This window comes from Ursus maritimus, unplaced genomic scaffold (genome assembly GCF_017311325.1).
Source record: "Ursus maritimus isolate PB19 unplaced genomic scaffold, ASM1731132v1 scaffold_6, whole genome shotgun sequence".
Taxonomy (NCBI): domain Eukaryota; kingdom Metazoa; phylum Chordata; class Mammalia; order Carnivora; family Ursidae; genus Ursus; species Ursus maritimus.
This window is the reverse complement of record NW_024426774.1, coordinates 13,129,896-13,153,048: the sequence shown is the minus strand read 5'-3', so window position 1 is coordinate 13,153,048 and position 23,153 is coordinate 13,129,896. Positions and strand designations below refer to the sequence as shown.

The 23,153-nt window shown below is 37.0% G+C and overlaps 1 protein-coding gene across 1 annotated transcript in view; it reads left to right on the top strand.

Moving 5' to 3' along the window:
• The window catches only part of SMC6 (structural maintenance of chromosomes 6), a 68,515-nt gene that overhangs the window by 28,396 nt on the left and 16,966 nt on the right, over window positions 1-23,153 (top strand). The window contains exons 16-20 of the mRNA XM_040622903.1: window positions 2,731-2,845; window positions 4,228-4,388; window positions 10,176-10,311; window positions 11,450-11,530; window positions 12,611-12,781. Of these exons, the coding sequence (XP_040478837.1) occupies window positions 2,731-2,845; window positions 4,228-4,388; window positions 10,176-10,311; window positions 11,450-11,530; window positions 12,611-12,781 (664 nt within the window). The remainder of the gene's footprint in view (window positions 1-2,730; window positions 2,846-4,227; window positions 4,389-10,175; window positions 10,312-11,449; window positions 11,531-12,610; window positions 12,782-23,153) is intronic.

The window sequence follows — 23,153 nt, the reverse complement described above, 5'->3', positions numbered from 1 at the left end:
TCACAGTTCAACTCTCAAGGCGCTTTGCAGATTCCATAAAGAGCTGTGGTGGGTTTTTTTTGATGACCCTAACAAACCTTCTCCAAGGCACAGTATTGAAATTGGCCTTTTTCTAACTGCTGACTGGCTACTCACTTTACTTTCAAATATAATACATATTTTCTCATTTATTCTTTGTCAGCTTTGATAAAATTGGATCACAAAATGCAGATATAGTTCAGATGAGAGAGTAATTATATGTTAGTAGGCAGGTTAGCGAAGAAATTAGAGAAAAGAGGACGAACGATCAGTCTTCTGACCTGATGAATTTGTTAAGTGATAGATAAGGGTTAATTGCCTTATAAGCAAATAGAATTCTATGTGCAGAACGTATAGTGGCAAGGCATCATAAGTTATTCTGCAAAAAATAGCATTTGCATCATAGATAGCAAGGGGCAGATTAAAAGCGCTATTTAGGGGGCACTTGGGTGGCTCAGCTGGTTGTGTCTGACTCTTAGTTTCAGCTCAGGTCATGATCTCAGGGTCATGAGATGGAGCCCTGCTTCGGGCTCCATGCTCAGCAGAGACTTCTTGCACACATGCTCTTTCTCTCTCTTAAATAAATAAATAAATAAATCTTTAAAAAATAATAAAAATAAAAGCATTATTTAGGACAAAATCAATAAAACTTGTTACTCGAATGTAAGAGAATGAAAGAATTGAGGATGACTGCTAGGTCTCTGGCTGGAGTGACTACTGAGCAGATGTGCTCGTAGTTGGTTTAGGAAAAGCCTAAGGCAAAAGTGGATTTGTCAAAAGCAGATAAGTCCTGTTGTGGAATTGTCAATTTTGAGCTTTTAGGCTAGAAATAAGGATTTGGGAATTAAGGGCAAACTGTTTTCCCAGTCAGCATGAAAATATGACCCTACATTAATTTCTGGCTCTGATTCCTGATTTCTAAAACCTGATAAAAGGGAAATTTCGGTTGTGCTGTCAGACAACATTGCTTATGGTAAAGGTGATCCCTGACAGCTGGTTGCATCTAGAGTGAAAGAACTCTGAACAGCTGGTAGAATGCCAGTATGGTGACTCGCAATTAGGCATTTCCCTACGGGGACCTTGGAAACTGTCCCTGGGAGATTGCTAGGAGACCTTGGCTCTGTGAGGAATATCCTCGCTGCACCAGCACTGTCCTTTGAGGACCAGGGACAGGAGTCCTGAACAGCTGTTGGGACTGCTCGTGACCTGCTGCACGGACTCTTCTGAGTCGGAATGCCGGGCACCGCCCCGCTGCATGCAGTGTTTCCAGTCTCCTAGCAGTGTCTCATCCTCTGAAGGGCTGCAGAGTGAGCTCCATTTGTGCCGCATGATGTCACTTCTTGGAAGTAGGTGAATTGTGTGCTGAGAATGAGGGGCTCAGGAGTTGGGTAAGTTTGGGAGAGTGAGAGAGGAAGCGGACCCAACATCCACTCACGAGTCAAACACCCATGGTGGCCGTAGGATTTTTGGCTTTTTAACAGTTTGAGTCGAGAATGTGTACCGTTGGACTAATACTACATTAGGGTCTTTTAGATGGGTAGTTATTACGGGAGAAGAGGCAAGCAATTCAGAAAGTGCTGCTGGGAAGGTAGTTCATTAATTGGCCCTGAGGCTTAGGCTGGAGAGGGAAGAAAGTGAGGTGCGGGAGTAAATCTGTGGATCTGCCGGATGCAGGTGAGAGCAGGTTTCACGGGCATGGTAAGCCGGGAAGGCTGCAGCTGTCACTCGTGGTGACAGTGGGAAGGTGGAGGTTGATGGAGCAGCTCCAGGGCATTCGCCTTTCAGAGCAGTTTGGAATTCTGCTGCTGTTCGACTTGGTGGTGTAGTAGAGGAAGTTGGATGTTACTTTTAGGTGTTGACAGAATATTGAAGGTTGGGTACATTTAATATTCTCTCAACTTCGGCTGCCTTTACAGACATTTTGGAGGGGTGATTTTTTGTGAAGAACTTTATCAGTATATATTGTGATTCAAACGGTAAGCTTTAAAATTGGGCATGTTATTTAAACATAGGGAAGAATATTGGAATATTAGAATGAATCAGGCATATAGGCTTACGTTAGAGAACCTCAGCAGAGGAGCCTGGGGTAGTGTATCGCTCCCCAGGAGATGCTAGGAATAGTGTTTCCTATAAAGACAGCTTTGTTCCCTCTGAAGTACAGGCTGCCGAACAGCTCAGCATGCTAGCCACCCGTAGCCGTGTCTGCGTCTGTACATCTATCCTGCTCAGCACAAGAGATGTGCTTTCTCTCTAAAGCTATTTATTCTACATAGGCTCTGAATTGCATGCTTTCTTACCTGGTTTGTTGGACCGTTTCTTTTAATTATTTCAACTCTCCCTTGAACCTTAAACTTTCCTACTCCATTGACTTCTCTCCACTTTTAAACATCATATGCCAGTGGTTTGCCCCTGCCCTCATCTTAAGAACAAACTCCTCTAGATTAGAGAATAATATTATTAATCTCATAGTTATTATGAGGATTAAATGGGCTGATAGTATTTATAATATTCTTAGAATGCCTAGCACATAATATAAATGTTTGCTGTTTAGATAAAAGAAACCTATGACAGATGTTTTAAATGTTATCAGATATTTCCCATTGTCTTATCTATAGTCACACATTAAAGAGATATAGGTATATAAAATTAAAGTTTGGTAATACGTATTTTTTAGTATGCAATTTTTAATACTTACATATTTTTGTCTCCTAGAGCTGCTTATCATCCAGAGTTTCCAACAGTCCTGACAGCTTTAGAAATAGATAATGCAGTGGTTGCAAACAGCCTGATTGACATGAGAAGCATAGAGACAGTGCTTCTGATCAAAGTAAGATAAGATGCTTGCTGAATTTTGTCACTTTTAAATTTCCAAAAGAAATTTAAGAAATCTTCCCCTTCTATATTATGGAGTTGTTAGCATGTGTTACCACTGTAACTTTACATCATAGGACACTATAGAATAATACAGATCTGGTTGGCTTAGAAGTTTTCTGCCCGAGGAAACTTTTTATTGTTGGCTATTCCTCAGTAAATATTTCACAAATACATCTTATTTTGGTGAATGATTCTATTTTTTGTTGTTGTTCATTCTTTCTTGATTGGCTGCCAAATCCATTTTTTTACGCTTATAATAAGTGTATTATTATTATTCTATTTTTTAAACAAATGCTCTGCTTGATATTTTATGAGTTCTTTATCTTTAAACTTTAAAAATTATAAATCAGTATTTACTCTTCATCTATTTATGTATTTTTTTGTACTTACTGGATTAGATCATTGTTGGCATAAATTTGCTGAGAAGGAAAAGGAAATTCAAAACAGATCTAATCAAGACAAACATAGTAGAGTTTGTTTTTCTCATTAACAGAAACTGAGAAGTAATGGTATCAGTAATGTAAATGTATATACAGTGTATGTGTTGCAAGGTCATATTGTAATTATCTGTGGGCTTTGTTCACTCATACTTTAGAAGGATACTTGAAAGAAAATAATGAAGCCCCCTTGTCTGTCCCCAGAGGTTGGCTAGGCCTCCATTAAGCCTGATGCCCATGTTACTTCTTCTAGGGCTTATTTCCAGGCTTTCCCCGCGTGATTAAGTGTACTCAACTTTTATTGCAATTTGCTGTTCACTTACGTCTTTCTTTTCTGGCTGTAAAAGTCATTTAGAAAAAGTAAGATTTGGGGGCGCCTGGGTGGCACAGCGGTTAAGCATCTGCCTTCGGCTCAGGGCGTGATCCCGGCGTTATGGGATCGAGCCTCACATCAGGCTCTTCTGCTATGAGCCTGCTTCTTCCTCTCCCCTGCTTGTGTTCCCTCTCTCGCTGGCTGTCTCTATCTCTGTTAAATAAATAAATAAAATCTTAAAAAAAAAAAAAAAGAAAAAGTAAGATTTGTATGAACTCTGGTCTAAAGTAAATATTTTTTCATGTGAAAATGTACTTAAAATTTTAATGGATAGCAGCATTAGAACTTAAGTCAGTTTGTCATAAAGCATTGCTTACTATGTTGTTCTAAAGACTGTCAATAGTTTTAATTCTTTGAATCCTGAGAGTTGTTTTTGAAATTCTTTTATTTAACTTTCTGGAATTATTTTACTTATGTTTAAATAAAAACACTTTAATCTTAATGATAGGTAACATTTTGAAATTGTGTATCAGAAATGCTGTGGCATAACTTCAAAAATGTATTGTCCCCCCTCTATTTTTTTAGAATAATTCTGTAGCTCGTGCAGTAATGCAGTCTCAAAAGCCACCCAAGAATTGTAGAGAAGCTTTTACTGCTGATGGCGATCAAGTCTTTGCAGGACGTTACTATTCATCTGAAAATACAAGACCTAAATTCCTAAGCAAAGATGTGGATTCTGAGATAAGGTTAGTGTCAATGTAGTATTACTGTGGAATTCCTACTGCTTCCTGTAGGGTTTGGTTCCCTTCATATTACTATAAGTAATGATCTCAGTGAAGGATTGTGAATAATCTCTTCGGACTTAAAAGATCATTTATCTAGGTGTAGAATTCTGGGCTGATGGTTGTTTCCCATTATCACTTTGACAATAGTGTTCTGTGCTAAGAATACAGAGTGTGGTCCCTTGACCAGCTGATCTGTAAGGACATTGGAGCTGAACTCAGAATGTCCATCAGCTAAACCACTGTCCTGTCATTTAGTTCTGATTTCTCTCAGTGAGAGTATAGGTGTGCTGGTTTGTATTCTGGCTCGAGTTCCATATTCCGTCTCTGACTGTATTTTAAGTTGCACGGTTCTAAAAAGATCAGTCAGCACAATTAGAACACACATCTAGGAAAATAGAGCTGCCAGGAGAGACAAAGTAGGAAGTTGAACAAAAAAATTGTGTGTTTAATGAGATTTGCAAGCATTGCAGAAAGGATTTTTGGTACCAAAACATGATTTTCTAACCAAATGAATTCAGTTGACAAATTGATGGGTTGAAACTAAATTAGTGACCTGCAAGACCTTCAGTAGAAGAACTTAGAACTTAAATAAACTAATATCTAAGAAAATTGAGTAAAAGTGAAAGTATTGTAAATAACATATATGTAGGAGAAATGAGAGTTTTATTGAAATATATCTCTTCTTTTCAAATAATACTCGTCATTTTTGTGTGACTTTGAGAGCAGCATAAAGAACAGTAGCCATAATGGATATCAGAAAGTTTGGTGCAACTTCTTCCTTAGCAACAGAAAAAAGTTGAATGACCAGCACTTTGGTGTCATGGCACAAAGCACACATTGTACAATGACGCTGAGTGTTTCTGAGAGGATAGATGTGTAAATATGCCCGTATAAAAGTAACCTGTAAGGTGATGTTTTTGTCCATTGTGCCATGACATTTAAATTAAGCCTTCCTAATTCTTAACTGGGTAAGACTAAATTATATGGTATTCAAGCAGACATGAGTGCAAATGTATAAAAATATCATGGTGGCATTACTGTATGCTCCTCACACTTTCAGCAAAAATTACCTCGTGCATTTGTGTCCGAGTCTTAAAGAAAAGAAGTATGGCACTATTGGAAAAGATCGTAAATATATCCCAGCAGCAAACTGGGATCTCTGATTCCATCATTTTAGTAATAAAGGTTTCAAGTTGATGCTTAGCTTCATTTTTAGCTAACAGTATTTGTATTAATGTGTAGGGGACACATCTTTTGTTTTAAAAGCCAGGTGAACACTGGTTTTTTAAAAATTGTTTCCCACATTGATAAACTTTATTAATTGTAAATATACTGTTCTGGGTATTATGTTAACTTGAGTAAGTCAGGCAGAAAGACAAATACTGTATGATTTCATTTATATATGGAATCTAAAAAACGAAACAAACGAACATATAAAATAAAATAGAAACTGACTCATAGATACGGAGAACAATCTGGTGGTTGAACGGTCTCTGTCCACAGGGGAGAGGGATAAGGGGATGGCTGAAAGAGACAAAGGGGATTGAAAGGTACAAACTTCCAGTTGGAAAATAAGTAAGTCATAGACATGTAATGTGCAGCGTAGGGAATATAATTAATATTAATAATTATTAATATTTTAACAACTTTGGTGACTGGTGGCTGCTGGATTTATTGTGCTGGTGGCTTCATAATGTGTATAAATTTTGAATCACTATGTTGTACACCTGAAACTAATGTAATATTGTATATAAACTGCACCTCAATTAAAAAAAGAGAAAAAGGCTAATAGCTTAAAGAGCCAAGTCTGAAAGAATGTAGGAAGGAGGTAACGGCACTGAAGGAAATAAAATTTCTGGATTTTTTGGAAAAAATACACATAAATTTTTAAAAAATGAAAGAAAAGAAAGAGAATATACCAAGTTTTAATGATATTTAGATGGTTTTTGTGTCATCTGTTTTGACCTGGTTCAGTGTGATAGTTGCCTGATATTTGGAAGTTTAGAAAAATTCACTAGTGTTTTTTAAATATAAAAAAGTATAAATCAGGAAACAAAAGTAGCTCGTAATCCTGTTTCTCCATAGTCCTTGTTGTCATTTAAAAACATGATTAAAAAGAACATATGTATATGGTGAGAAAGTTCAAACAGTGTAGAAAAGTACACAGAATGAACTGTTCTCATCACTTTTCTTGTTGTTGTTAAAGATTTCATTTATTTATTTGAGAGAGAGAGAGATAGCGAGAGAGAGCACAGGTGGGGAGGAGAGGGAGAAGCAGGCCCCTCACTGAGCAGGGAGCCTGATGCAGGGCTCCATCCCAGGACCCTGGGATCATGACCCAAGCCACCCAGGCACCCCCTCATCCCTCTTTCAAAAGTAAATAGTTTAGCAGTTTCTTTGACATGTTTCCAGAACAGTTTATATCCTTGTACCATACAGTGACTTTTTAAATTGAGATATAATTCACATACTATAAAATTCACTCCATTTTAAAGCATACAATTTAGAGATTTTTATTATATTCATAGAGTTGTGTAACCATCATGGTTAGCTAATTCCTGAACATTTTTATCACACCAGAAAGAAAACCCATACCTGTTAGCCGTTACTTCCGCGATCCCCAACTCCTGGCAACCACTGATCCATTTATGGATTTGTCTTTATGGATTAGTCTATTCTGGATGTTTCATATAAATGGAAACATATGCTATGCAACCTTTTGTGCCTGGCTTCTTCCATTTACATGTAAAGTTCATCCATACTGTGCTGTGTATAAGTATGCGTGTGGTTTCTGTATCTTGCTTTCTTTCTGACAATGTTGTATCTTGGCAATCATACCACATCAGCACCTTTAGAACTACCTCTCGGTGTGGCTGTATCAATATGCTGCTTAGCCAGTTCCTGTTGATGGACATAGGAGTTGTTTGCCATTTCCTCTTATAGCAGTGCTGCAGTGAGAACACACATACATGGATCTCGCCATAGTTTCGAAAGTATGCGTAGCTTAAATTCTTAATAGTGGAAATGCTAAGTAAAAGGATATATGAATTTTTAAGTTATTTAATAGCTGTTGCCAAATGACTATAATTGATATATTAATATACAATTTATGGTTCGATTTTATATATTTAGTAATGTTTAACAATTACTAATATTTTAATATGTATAATATTAAATGAACTTTAATAGTTATTAAAATAGGTAATTGAACATTTTAATTTTATTTTTGTGTAAGTTGACCATTTAACAGTGATTGCTAAATGACTCCAGAAAGATTCCCTGATTTCCCCTCATACTATGAATATATGAAGGGTGCTTCTCTACACCCTCTTCAACTCAGCACTGACAGATTCCTATTGATGAAAAATGGCTCTGGAATTTAAGCGAAAAGATTATAATTTAGTTCACAGTTTCATAGTGAACAGAGTGACTTCTTAATAGGCAAAGGGTTTTAAGTGCTAACTGCAGATACTGACTTGGTTTGATTATTCCGGTGTGGTTTCCCGTGATGAAAGTAACACATAAGGTGCAAGAAAAATGTATAAGGTAGCTCTCAGAATAATTCCAGTGCAGTTACTGCTTACATACAAGATGATTAAAAAAAAGTTTACCTGTGGGTTTTTGAATTGCCAAAATACTATAACATTTTTAATGTAATTTTCCAAAATATACTGTGGGTTTTTTTGTTTGTTTTTAGATTTTATTTATTTATGTCAGTGAAAGAGAGAGAGAGAGAGAGCGCGAGAGCACAAGCAAGGGGAGGGGCAGAGAGAAGCAGGCTCTGAGCTGAGCAAAGAGCCCGACGCGGGGCTTGATCCTGGGACCCTGGGATCACGACCTGAGCCGAAGGCAGATGCTTAACTGAGCCACCCAGGTGTCCCCAAAGTGTGTTTTTCAAATTTATTCTTGCATTTGTTCTTTAAAATAGATATTGAATGAGTACTTAATATGCCAGGCCCTGATCTGGGCACAGGACACAGCACAAAATAAAGTACAAGAAATTCCTCATCCCAGAGCTTATATTAAGAAAGTGGAGTAGACTATGGATGAATACTAACTAGGTCAGGTGCTGTGGAGACAAACACAGCGGAGTAAGGGCTGGAGACCGAGGAGTGTGCTACTAAGATAGGCGGCTCAGGAGCACGTGTCCATCCCATGCAAACAACACACACACACTTAGCTCGGCTGTCGTACCTATTTCATTAGGTAGCAAAGGTTCTTGCTCCGTGTAAAAATTAATTAAAAGCTAAGGAGGAGCACTATATGAAAGGGGTGCTGGGTGTCTCAGTTGGCTAAGCGTCTGCCTTTGGCTGAGGTCATGATCTCAGGGTCCTTGGGATCAAGCCCCACATCGGGTTCCCTGCTCAGCGGGGAGCAGGAGAAGCAGGCTTGTGATCTCTCTCACTATCTCTGCCACTATCTCTGTCTCTCTCAAATAAGAAAAAAAATAAAATAAAGTGTGTAACAGAATTCATCCTACCCAACAAAAAGGAAGTTGTACAATTTAGCAGATTCGTTTATGTAAATTATGTTGATTGCTTAAGTTATTCTAAGTATTCAGGAAATAGTATAACAATATCATCTGTGCTTATTTCACTCATTTTTATTTTTGGTTTAGGCTCGGGTTTCAGAGTTTGTTTACTTGGTAAATATTTTATTGTTTTTAGTGAAATTACCATCTGTTAATAAAGGTATAGGTTTATATATGGTAATTCAATATTTCTTATGAAATCCTGAGGAGCCATCTTAAGCTCTGGCCCCATTTTTACCAGGAATACCACAACTATTTTCCTCCTTTCCTCATGCCTATCATTCATTCAGCTGACATTTCTTGAGTCTTTTTCTCATTTTGAGGATTCTGGCAAGGTAGCACAGTTATAGTATTTCATCAAATTCAAGCTGCTCTGTTATTAAAAAAAGAAAAAAATGCTGCTAATTGAACCATCAACTGGAAGATGACTTCAGAGATGTTAAAATGTGGGAAAATATGCATCTTACCGAAATATGACAGACACTGTCCATCAGAGACAAGTTTTTAACTGCAAAGGTGGTTCTCTCCCACCAGGCACACGACTTCGGGAGACAGGTGCTTGGGTCAGTGAGGCGGGAAGAGGTGACTTCTGAAGAAGCAACGGCTGTCACAGAGACCCTTTGTAGCTTTGGCAGCTGCTGGCTTTTTCTTCCATCCCTTTTCCCTGTCCTCTATCCCTTGCTCTCCCTCACGTTCGACAGCACATGCTAAGCTGTTGGGTTTCTCTGTTTCACTTCTCTGTGCTTCGGTGTCTGTCTTTCCATGTCCCGTAGTTGGTCCAGCTGAGGGAACCTTTAGAGAATACAGTTCAGTTGTCACTTCCCCCAGACTCACTCCTGTGTTCCCGTAGTTCTGCGGATGTCAAGTGTCCAGTTCACATTGTAACGTTACGGCTTATTTCCTGGTTTTTTCTCCTTTTTGTTTGATTCCTTCATGCCTTAATTCTGTTTCCACCTCTGCCTATCACGATGCATGATGCCTGCCACACAGAGATCATAAGTATCTCTTAATGAAAGGAGTAAAATACGATTCCAGTTTAGATTTCTGAAATCTCTATATTTTCATGTTTTTAATAACTTAGTAGGAATATAGAACTGGTTTAGTTGAATAGAATTTCACAAATAAGCTATCACAAGCTCTTCTTTGTAAAGATCTAAAGTATTTATAATTTTCAGAAATAGATTGAAGGTGTTTTTTCTCCTCTCCTCTCTGTCCAGTGACTTGGAGAATGAAGTTGAAAATAAGAAGGCCCAGATATTAAATCTTCAGCAACATTTGTTTGCCCTTGAAAAGGATATTAAGCGCAATGAAGAATTTCTTAGAAGGCGCCAAATACATTATAGAGAGTTAAAGGTAAAAAAAAAAAAAAAAGTCTTTTTGTTTTTCTCAACTTACCTACTTCCAAATTATTTTTAAGATCCTACCATTCATGTAGTTTTAGAGGAGCAGTTCTCAAATTTTTTGTCCTCAAGCCCCTTTACAGTCTTAAAAGAGCTTTCATTTGTATGGGTTTTACCTAATTATTAAAAATTAAGGGGCACCTGAGTGGTCAGTTGGTTAAGCGGCTGCCTTCGGCTCAGGTCATGATCCCAGGGTCCTGGGACTGAGCCCCGCATCGAGGTCTCCCAGCTCAGTGGGGAGTCTGCTTCTCCCTCTGCCCTTCGCACCACTTATGTTCGTGTGTTCGCTTGCTCTCTCTCAAAAAAATAAGTAAAATCTTTTAAAAGATTAAAACAAACTTTAAGAATATTTGAGGTTCACTTAACAAAAACTCATGTGTTAGCAAAAACATTTTTATGGAAAATAGCTATATTTTTCCAAAACCAAAAATATTTCCAAAACCAAAATTGAGAAAACTGACATTTATATATTTTTGTAAATAGTAAAAAAAAAAAAAAAAAAAAAAAAAAAAAAAAGGGTGCATAATGTCTTAGTGTTTTTAGGAAAATAGTTTTGACCTCATGACCCCTTGAAAGAGTCTCAGAAGCACCAGGGGGTGCTTGGGTCGTACTTTGTAAAGCACTGCATTGGAGTAATCTTGCCATAACCTCAATCTGGGTCTTTCAGAAGAGGATTTGCTCAGTGGATTCAACATTTTCATTTTAAATGCTAAGATGGAGTTCTTCCATCTTTTTTTTCATGGGAGTGGATTAGCAATAAGGCTGATCACGGCTGACTTTATACATGACTTCCTTTTGTTCATTTAATACTAATGTGGTCTCTTTCATTAGCTACAGAACCATCTGTAACAAAAGCAGAACAAGGACTTTGTGGATTGATATATCCTTTCCGGGGTTTTGTTTTGTTTTTAATTTTATTTATTTACTTATTTATTTATTTATTTTTAAAGATTTTATTTTTTTAGCTAATCTACACCCAACGTGGGGCTCGAACTTACAACCGTGAGATCACGAGTTGCGTGCTTTACTGATTGAGCCAGCCAGGCACCCCTTTATTTTATGTTATTAAAATTGAAATACTTTTCTTTCAGGTAAAAATAACAGAAAGTATTTCCGAAATTCGGGAGCTTGAGAATATAGAAGAACACCAGTCCATAGATATTGCAACGTTGGTAAGATTCTTTTCCTCAGTTTAAATGTAATGTTAAAGGACGAAATTATCCTTTAGGTTAATAGCATCTCCTCTCAGCCTTTTTTAAATCCTTTTAATTGGAGCTACTTTTTATGATTGCTGTCTCCATTTGCAAATGAGGTAGAAACTCCCTGGCTTATGGCATTCAAGTTCCTTAATGTTTTGTACATGTAACTTGCATGCATAATAATTGATTTCATCTTCTACTACATGTAATAAAATATCAAAATTTAAACAGTGTGCTTCTAACAAGTGGCCTTTCAAACCAAACTGTCTAGCATGGTATATTTCACAGTTAATCAGTATTGATATTAATGGATATCTTTTAGTCAGTTGTAGTTGGTCTCTGCATTGTTGGGTTTTTTTCTTCCCAAGAAATTGGTTTTCACTTTAATTTATCACACATTTGTTACTATATATTTTTTTCTCAAGGAGCTGTTTATGACATTAAGCTTAGCTTCTCTGAGTTACAATAAGCAGTGCATTAGATCAGCTGGGGTCTGGTTAAAATGAATAAATATTTATTAAGTATCCACTTTGCACCAGGCACCATATTAAGGGCTGGGGGATATCACAGTGAACAAGACACACAAAGTCTGTTGGAGCTTTCCATGAATGAGAATTTGTCTTCATTTTTTATTAGTAATCTTGTTCATTGTTTATTTTTCTGCTTTAATTCCTTAGATTTCTTAAAGGTATGGACTATGTCCTGGTCATTTTTGTTTACTCAGCATCTAACATATTGTCTGGCACTAGTTAAGTACACTGCATTTTGAGAGAGAGAGTAACTAGATAAAGTAAAAGTTCTTCCATTTGATTATGACCTCAAGCACAGTATAGTTTAACTTGTCTCCCAAATGTCATTCTTTTTGTTGAATCATTTTCTTCTACTTCCTGCTTTACCACTAAGGGTATGAAAATATACTAGTAGTCTTTGTATTTGTCTTTCATCAGAGTGCCTGAAGCCTTTAGTGTCTCCTCTCTCAGAATTTCGTACTGTTTTTCTATTTCACAACTTAAGTATTTTAATTAACTCCATATGCTCTGTAAATGTAACCAGGAAGATGAAGCTCAAGAAAATAAAATCAAAATGAAAATGGTTGAGAAAAATATGGAACAACAAAAAGAAAATATGGAACATCTTAAAAGTCTGAAAATAGAAGCAGAAAACAAGTATGATGCAATTAAACAGAAAATTAATCAGCTCTCAGACCTAGCAGAACCACTTAAGGTATATGTTATTGTTACTCTGTTATATGTGTATTTTATGTTTTAGTTGTGTATTCACGCTGTACTTGCTAGATATTTCCCTAATATGGTCAAATGTAAATATAATCACATAAAATGGGATATAAACCAAATTTTCATCAGTAGGTCAATTAGAATTAAACACTTCTGTTCGTGTCTTTCGGACCATAAATTGCCAAATTTGTTTCCCCCAGAAGATTACAGCTTTTGTTCCCTCTTTATTTTGTGATTTTCTTCTGTTTTTAGAACCAGAAGCAGGGATATCTTGTCCGTCTGTTCTGTTTCTGTGCTCATCTCTTCTGTTGTCCCTCCTTTCTTTCCTTCAGTAATTCAGGCATTAGTTACATAAAAATAGTCATATATTAGATATAAAAGCCAACTTGAAATAAAGTGCTACTGAATTCTTGTTTATTAACGTGTCTGTTAATGTTCCAACCTCAATGAAACTGGCCTTTTTTTTTTAACATATGCTTTTTGAAACCAAATTTAGGAAAATAAAATTATTTAACAATTAAATTGTGTACATTTCCCTGTGTTGTTTATTAGCTTAGTTATCAATACCTTATTGTCATTATCATTTTTATAAATAGCTCAATTATTCTAAGAAGTTTAAATTTTATTTATAAGACTGAGAAGAATGAATAGTATTTTTTAAGAGTCTGAGAGGGGTACGTTGATGATACAGTTTCAACATACTCCCTTTTTTTGGCAGGAAAACTACCCCCTTTGAATCAAAATGGATTTAGATATTTGAACAGCTTAAAAGAATTGTGCATATAACTTTTACTATACTTTGACCATTGACAATTTTAGAAAACCTAACTTACAGAGTTGGGAGAATATTAAAGGAAGATGCCAGACGTGCTGCCTGAAAACAGTTTGCTGTGGTCTCTTTGGAGCCACTGTCCAGGGGCTGGGATCCTGCCTGACATTAACCCAGGGCAGCATAACTCTTCTTTATTTGCAATAAGAATAGAAAATGGAAAAACAGACTGATAAGTTATCTGATTAAGAAAAATGTAAAGTTTACTTTTTTAAAAGATTTTGTTTATTTATTTGACACAGAGAGAGCACACAAGCAGGGGGAGCAGCAGACAGAGGGAGAGGGAGAAGCAGGCTCCCCGCTGAGCAGAGAGCCTAACGTGGGGCTCGATCCCAGGATTCTGTGATCATGACCTGAGCCCAAGGCAGAGGCTTAACTGATTGAGCCACCCAGGCACCCTGAAGAATATAACATTTAAATAGTAAAACAATGAGGAAGGAAAATGTATTGAAGATAATGGTGAGAAAAATAATTAAAGCATTTGCTACAGGAAATAAAAAGGCAAAAAGTCTAAAATAAAAAAGACAAAATTAGTTTTTAAAAAAAAACTAAGAGTAAGAAATATTTAAAAATGTCAGGAATAGACAAGGTAGAATTCAGGACTCAGGAATTAGAGCAGTGAAGTCACAACAAAGGTAGTATTAAAAAATATATAAATATTTAAGATTTTATTAATTTATTTGACACAGAGTGAGAGAGCACAGCAGGCAGAGCAGTAGAGGGAGAGGGAGAAGCAGACTCCCCTCCGAGCAGAGAGCCCAGACATGGGGCTCGATCCCAGGACCCTGGGATCCTGACCTGAGCCAAAGGCAGGTGCTTAATCAGCTGAGCCACGTGGGCGCCCCAGGATTAAAAATATTTTAAATGGGTGAGGGCTGGAACAGGGTGACTTAAAATCAAAATGATGAAATATACTAAAACAATATTCATCCCAGGCAATTTAAAATTCAAAACAAGAAATGACAAAGAGTAAGTTCTGTTCTTTTAGGGACCTCTAGGCTAACACAACTCTGGAATTGGGAGCTTGAATAAGTTTAAGAGAGAAAATATGGGCAGAAGGCAGTAAAGATTCTTAATCTTAGCTCTTTGCCTTGGTTGCAAATAACTGAAAGTCAGGAGGTGAGTCCTTCAGTGAACTCGCTTGCAGTCAGCCGGGAGCCATGGGGCATTTCCTCCGCAATGTCGGGTCACACTAGCCCATCAATAACAGGCTAACAAAATAATTTAATTCCTGAGACCCTGCCATGATGATGTACTAGCAGCTTTAAGATGTAATCTGTTTGCTTTCAGGACAATTGTTCATGTTGTGTCAGGGGCGGTGAGGGGTAAAGTACTCTGTTTAGATATACAGTCCCTGGGGGCGACTAGGTGGCTCAGTTGTTAAACGTGATCCCAGCGTTCTGGGATCGAGCCCCGCATCAGGCTTCTCCGCTGGGAGCCTGCTTCTTCCTCTCCCACTCACCCTGCTTGTGTTCCCTCTCTCGCTGGCTGTCTCCCTCCGTCAAATAAATAAAATCTTAAAAAAAAAAAAAGATATATAGTCACTGATTTTGATACAGGGACTATTTTTCTCCCTTTGAACAGTTTGTTTGGATTTACACTGCAAACTTAATGCTTTAGTTTTAGTTGCAAGTTAAATTTGTTGGACGGGGAACGTGACCCACCTCGAGCCTACAAAGAGAGATGGTCTGCGTTATTAGAGTAGGAAGGCCTCACACTTTCTGATCTAGAGAGTTTGTTTGGATCAAGGGTGACTGTGCTTTTGAAAAATTCCAAGATAATGTTTTATAGTTTTTAAAACCTCATAATTTTTTTTTAAGATTTTATTTATTTGACAGAGATAGAGACAGCCAGCGAGAGAGGGAACACAAGCAGGGGGAGTGGGAGAGGAAGAAGCAGGCTCACAGCGGAGGAGCCTGATGTGGGGCTCGATCCCATAATGCCGGGATCACGCCCTGAGCCGAAGGCAGATGCTTAACCGCTGTGCCACCCAGGCGCCCCTTAAAACCTCCTAATTGATACAAGTTTATATGAAACAAGTGGCAGTAATAATACTGTAGCAATCTATGTAACGTCACTGAGTAAGCAGTTACCTTAGACCTCCAAGAGAATAACATTTTTTAATGATTATGTTCCTTCTGCCGTCCCAGCCTGTTTTTTAAAGGCTGTTAACTTATTCAAGGTTAGAAGTGCTACAGATTTAGGGCTAAATCGGACTTTAATTTTAGACCTAATCCCTCCTAGTCCTGACCTTAACAGTCATTAACTGGCTGTTCCTATCTGTAGTCCTTCATTCCATCAATAAAATGAAATGAAATACTCTCGCGTCACTTTTGGTTTTAAATCTGATGGTACCCAGGACAGATATTTATGAAGTACACAAGGACATCCCAAACACTCATGGTAAATGTGAAGGAAGGGATAGTGACATCAGAAAATCACTTTCTTTTCACCCTGTTTTACGAGTTAAGTCCGGACCTTTCACAGTTGCGGGGAGGAAATATTAACCAGCACAAACATGGCCTGAAACACTTTACCCTTTGGCTCCCTGAAGCAAATGTGGGCCTATTTAGTGTGAAAGGTCCTCCCACAAGTGACTCGAACACTTAGTGTTCAACCGTCCTGTTTCATAAGCTACTTGGTTTTCTAAGTGTAACATCTCCTACTGCATCAGTTGCAGCCATTTTTTAAAATTCTGTTTGAAGTAAAGGAACAGCTTTTCTCCATCCTCGATGTAACAATGTTTTTAGTTTTAATAGAACTCTTTTATAATCAGACATCTACCCTGGGGGATATTTTTAGCAGTATGAACAAGATGCAATAAATTGTAGTCTAATGATAGAAGATAGCTTATATCCTGTGTTATATGAGATAAACATTTTCAGTTTTTCGATACTTCACAAGTGTTTTTCCTTTTGGGATACTTGCAAATATCCTGTGTTTTTACTGTTTTGGTTGGTGTTTCTTTCTGTGTTTCTGACTAACTCTTGAGGCTGACCGTGATCACCACAGTGTGTATGACTAGTGCTAGGCCCAAAAAACAAACCAACAAACAGTAAAATTTAATTTGGTGTCCTTAAATCAGGACTTCTATTATTTTTTAAGATTTTTTAAATATTTATTTATTTGACAGAGAGCACAAGCAGGGGGAGCAGGAGAGGGAGAGGCCCGATGTGGGGTTCGAGCCCAGGACCCCGGGATCATGACCTGAGCCAAAGGCGTACGCTTAACCGACTGAACCACCCAGGTGCCCCAAATCAGGAGACTTTTAAAAACAGTTTTTTAAAAACTTTTAAAAAATTGATGTATAGTGAATACACATGGAAGGGTACAGTTCGATAAGTTTCGACATGTATAAGCTATGAAACCACACAATTAGAGAATGGAGTGTGTCCTTCATACTCAAGTTTCCCCAAGTCCCTTTGTAAACTCTCTCTCCTCACCGCCCCCTTGCCCCTAATTACCAATCTGCTTGCTATTACTATAGTCTACACACTTTCTAGAATTAAGTATAATGGAATCACACATTATGTACCCTTACTGTTTTTTGGTTTGACCTCTTTCAGAACATAACACATTGCCTAGCACGTATGTCTACACTATATTTTGAAAGTAAATAGAATAAAAGTTATTCTTTTTGATTATGATATTCATCCATATTTTTACTTGAATTAGTAATTCATTCCTTTTTATTGCTGAGTAGTATTCCGTTGTATTTGCTGTATCACAGTTCGTTTATTCATTTACCTATTGAGGGATATATGGGTTTCCAGTTTGGGGGCTATTACAAATAAAGCTGCCTTGAGCATTAGTGTACAAGCCTTTGTATATCAAACTAAATGAACAAACTGCCAGTGTAAACCTTCTTTTGGTGGTTCTTAAATCGGTCAGAATTTTAGCGAAGATTTTTTTTTTAAGTTTTTATTTGAATTCCAGTTAGTTAACACACAGTGTCTAAGATTAGTTTCAGGTGTACAGATAGTGATTCAACACTTCATACAACACCCTGTGCTCATCACAAGTGCACTTCTTAATCCCCATCACCTATTTCACCCATCCCCCACCACCTCCTTTCTGGTAACCGTCAGTTTGTTCTCTGTAGTTAAGAATCTGTTTCTTGATTTGCCTCTCTTTGTCCCCTTTGTTTATTTATTTTGTTTCTTAAATTCCACATAACAATGAAATCATATAGTATTTGTCTTTCTCTGACTTACTGCGCTTAACATAATACTCTCTAGTTCCATCCATGTTGTTGCAAACGGCAGGATTTCTTTCTTTTTTGTGGCTAACATTCCATTTGTGTGTGTGTGTGTGTATACACATCACATATTACATACATATTATATATATGTAATATATATGTACATATCACATCCTCACGAAGATTTTTGACCCATGTTTATTCATTAGTCTTTGATTCTCGTGATATATTTGATTTTTTTTTATGACTATATTGGACTCATAAAATAAGTTTGGCAGTGTTTCCCCTTCCCTTTTCTGAAAGTTTTCGCAGATTTGGAATTATTTATTTTTTACACATATAATAGAGTTTACCAGCAAAGCCATCTTGGCCTGTAATTTTCTTTGTGGCCTGTAGTTTCTTAATGGATTCAGTTTCCTTAGTTGATACTGAGCTATTTGAGTTTTCTACTTAGGGATTGTATTGTCTCATTGAAGTTCATCACATGTATTGAACATGTAGTTGTTCACAGTCTTTCCTTATTGTCCCTTATAAATCTGAACAACAGAGAGAAAATAGACTAAACCAAGCAAAAGAAAGAAGAAAAAAGTCTGAAAAAATGAATAACACTTTAAGAACCTGTGAGACTGTATAACCAAAGATCTGACATTTGTATCATTGGAGTCCTTAAAAGAGAAGAGAAAGAGGAGAGGCCTAAAAAAGTACTCCAAAAAATAATAGCTGCACCCTTCTCACATTTGGCAAAAGTCTGAACTTACAGATTAAGAAAGTGTGAGTAAACCCCAAACAGGATAAACCCAAAATAATCCACAATAAGACACATCATAGTCAAACTTCGAAAGCTAAAGACAAAGTCTTAAAAAACACCAAGAGAGAAACTACCTCTATGGGGGCGGTGGGGTGACTATTTGAGTGATAGCCATTTTCTCATCAGAAACCATAGAGAGACCACATGGAAGTAACACAGTTTTCAAGTGCTGAAAGGAAAGACCAGCCAACCCATAATCTAATTCCAGCATAAATATCTTTTATCAGTAAAGGAAAAATTGAAACATTTTCAGGTGGAGGAAAACTTGGAGAAAGTGTTGCCAGCAGACTTGTTCTTAGAGAATGGCTAAAAGCTCTCTAAACAGGGAAAAAACAATAAAAGAAGGAATTTTGGAACGTCAGGAAGGAAGAAAAACAAGTTAAACATATACATAAATGCAGTAGACCTTTCCTTCTCTTGAGTTTTTAAAATTATGTTTAAAAGCAAATAAAATTTTAATAATGTCTGAGTGATTCTAAAATATGTAGAGGAAATATTTAAGACAATTATATTAAAAAATAAGGAAGCATAAAGGGCTGGAACGGGAGGTAAGATTTGTATATTTATAATCAAGTTGGTAAAAATTATGACCAGTACATTATGTTGTTGAATATATAATATAAATATAATACCTGGAGCAACCACTAAAAAAGCTATTCAAAGAGATACACTCAAAAGTACTATATATAGAGAAATCAAAATAGAGTTCTAAAAAAATGTTCAAGTAACCCACATGAAGCAGGAAAAAGAAGATAGATAAAAAGACAATGAAATGACAGACTTAAGCTTTAATTATGAATAATTACATTAAATTTAAGTGATCTAAATAAATAATTGAAAGACAGACATAGGCACAGGGCACCTGGGTGGCTCAGTTGGTTAAACATCTGACTCTTGATTTTGGCTCAGGTCATGATCTCAGGGTCATGAGATCGAGCCCTGCATCAGGCTCCCATGCTCAGTGCAGTGTCTGCTTGAGACACTCCTATCTCCCTCTGTCCCTCCTCTCACTCACAGGCCTGTCTCTTTCTCTAAACCTTGAGTAAATAAATAAATAAAATCTTTAAAAAAAAAAAAGATATAGGCAGATTAAGTTAAAAACATGACCAGGATATATGCTATCTTCAAGAAGGTCAATTCACGTGTAACCTATGGACAGTTTGAAAATAAATAAATGGAAGTTTGTATATCTTACAAATAATAATCAAATGAAAGCAGGGGTACCTATATTATAATCTGATAAGGTACACTTCAAAATAAAATTACCAGAGGCAGGGGCGCCTGGGTGGCTTCTGCCTTCAGCTCAGGTCATGATCCCAGGGTCCTGGGATCGAGCCCTACATCGGGCTCCCTGCTCAGCGGGAATCCTGCTTCTCCCTCTCACACTCACCTTGCTTGTGTTCCCTCTCTCGCTGTCTCTCTCTGTCAAATAAATAAATAAAATCTTAAAAAAAAAAATTTCCAGAGGCAGAGAAGGACATTATATAATGACAGAAGAGTTAATCCACCAAGAATACATAGCAATCCTGAGTGTGTGCACTAAAGCAGCAGAGCTGCACCGAACATACAACCTGCAAAATATGATAGGACTCCCTCATAACTGATAGGACAGAAAATCAGTAAGGATTTAGAAAATTGAACAGCACCATCAACCTATAGGATCTAATCAATACTTAGAGAAGACTACCAACACCAGCAGAATACACCTCATTTTCAAGTGCCTGTGGCACGTATACCAAGGTAGATCATCTCCTGGACCATTAAAAAACCCAACAGTTTGAAAGAATTGAAATTATATATACGGTGTGTTTCCTAATCATAATGCATTCATACTAGAAATCTTTAATAGAAAGTTCTTCAATTAAAGGTCTTTTAATAGATAATTTCCAAATACGTCAAACTTAACATCCTTCTAAATAACCCAGGGTCCAAAGAGAAAGTATTGAGAGAAATTTTAAATTATTTGAGCCAAACGAAAATGAAGATTATTTATCAAAATGTATGGAATGCAGCTAAAGCAGTGCTGAGATGGAAATTTATGGCACTGAATAATTCATTAGGAAACCAATATATAAATATCTTTTTTATATGTTATTCACAGTGACCACATGGGGTTTACTTATTCTGGACATGCAAGATTGTTTCCACTATACTAATAGGCTGAAGAAGAGAAATCATATATCAATTAGTGCAGGAAAAATATTTGATAATATTCACCCATTCGTGATTTTTTTTAAAGCCTCAGAAAAATAGAAATGAAGAATTTCTTCAACATATTAAAGACCAGAAACAACCTAGTTAGCATGAAGAAGGTAAAAATGTTTGTCTCACTACATTTACTCAGTGTAGTTAGTATTGGAAGTTTTAGCCAGTGCAATATGGCAAGAAAAAGAAGTAACAGTTACACAGATTGTAAAGGAAGAAATAAAACTCTATTTGACATGCCATGATTGTCTACTTAGAAAAATACCTCAAGGAGTCTACAGGAAAACTGCTAGAACTAGTGAGTTTAGCAAAGTCACAAAATACAAGATAAACATAACGAGAATCCATTGTATTTTCATACACTAGCAATGAACACATGGATGCTGAAATTAAAACTACAACACCTTTCACAGTTCCTCAAAAGAAATGTTTCTGTTTACATCTAACAAAATATATTCAGGACTTGTATTCTGTGGACAGAATACACACTTGTCAACCACTACTTCTGTTTCTATAGATTTGCCTATTGTAGGCATTTCATGTCAGTGAAATCATACAATATGTGGTCTTTTGTGACTGAACACTTAGTATAATGTTTCAACGTTTATCAGGTGTACCAGTAGTTTGTGACTTTGTATTGCCTGGTAATACGCCATTGTAGATCACATTTTGTTTATCCATTCATCAGTTGATGGTACTGTGGGTACTACTGCTATGAACATCCATGTACATGTTTTTCTTTCTCTTGGATAAATACCTAGGAGTAGAATTGTCGGGCTACCTGCTTATGTTACGTTTCGAGAAACTCTGAAACTATTTTCCAAAAGTGCACCACTTTACATTCCCACCACCAACATTTGAGTGTCCGTTTCTCCACATCCTTGGAATCCAGCACTTGTTATTGTGTGCCTTTTCTATTTAACCACATTGTTAGGTGTGAAATGTTTTTTTTTTTTTTAAAGATTTTATTTATTTGCGAGAGAGCACAAGCAGGCCCGGGGAGGGAGAAGCAGACTCCCCACTGAGCAGGAAGCCTGACTTGGGGCTCGATCCCAGGACCCTGGGATCATGACCTGAGCTGAAGGCAGATGCTTAACCCACTGAGCCACCCAGGCATCCCAAAGATGAAATGTTCTTGTGGTTTTGATTGACATTTTCCTTACGTCTAATATTGTTGAGCCAGTTATCATGTTCTTATTGCTCATGTGTGTATCTTATTTGGAAAAATGTCTAATCAAATCTTTGCCCTTTTTTCACTTGTATTATGTGTCTTTCTTGTTGCGTTTTAAGAGTTCTTTATGTATTATGGGTACATGTTTGATGTTTTTGATGCTATAATGAATGTTACAGATTTCAATTTTTAAATTATTCCTAGCATTTAGAAATATTACTGATTTTTGTTTTGGCTTTGTATCCAGTGAGTTTTCTAAACTTATTAATTTAAAAGCTTTTCCTTTGAAATTTCTTCATACGTAATCATCCCTTTTTTTTTTTTTTTAAGATTTTATTTATATATTTGGTAGTGGGGGTAGGACAGAGAGAGTGGGAGAGAGAATCCCAAGCAGGCTCCACACTCAGGACAGATCCCCATGCAGGGCTCAATCCCACAACTCTGAGATCATGACCTGAGCCGAAACCAAGAGTTGGGTGCTCAACTGACTGAGCCACCCAGGCGCTCCAGTCATCTTTTTTTAAATGTGGTTTTACGATACTTACGGTTTTTATTTCCTTTATACATTTTAATTGAATTAGCCTGGGCCTGCAATACAGTGTTGAGTAGAATGGGACTAGACATCCTTGCCTTGTACTTGGTCTTAAAAAGAAAGCACTTGGGGTGCCTGGGTGGCTCAGTCATAAGCGTCTGATCCCAGGGTCCTGGGATTGAGCCCTGCGTCGGGCTCCCTGCTCTGCTGGGAGCCTGCTTCTTCCTCTCCCACTCCCCCTACTTGTGTTCCCTCTCTCTCTCTCTTTGTCAAATAAATAAATAAAATCTTAAAAAAAAAGAGAGAGAGAAAGAAAAAAGGAAGCGCTTAATCTTTAAAAAATGGTTAGCTGTTATTTGTGTTTTAATTGTTCTCGTTCCTGTTTCCTCTGTTTTTCTTTTGGGATTAGCCTAGTAATTTTTAGTGTTCCTTTTTATGATCTCTTCCACTAGTTTTTAAGCCACAGCTCTTTTCTTTTTCTAGGGGTTGCTGTTCATTATAATATGCATCTTTACCTTATCATGTCCACTGTTATTTATTTGTAAGGTGGTCTTGGGATAGCTTCTTTACAATTACAGCTTGTGCTAAAATTGTAAGGTTATACTTCCAGAATGA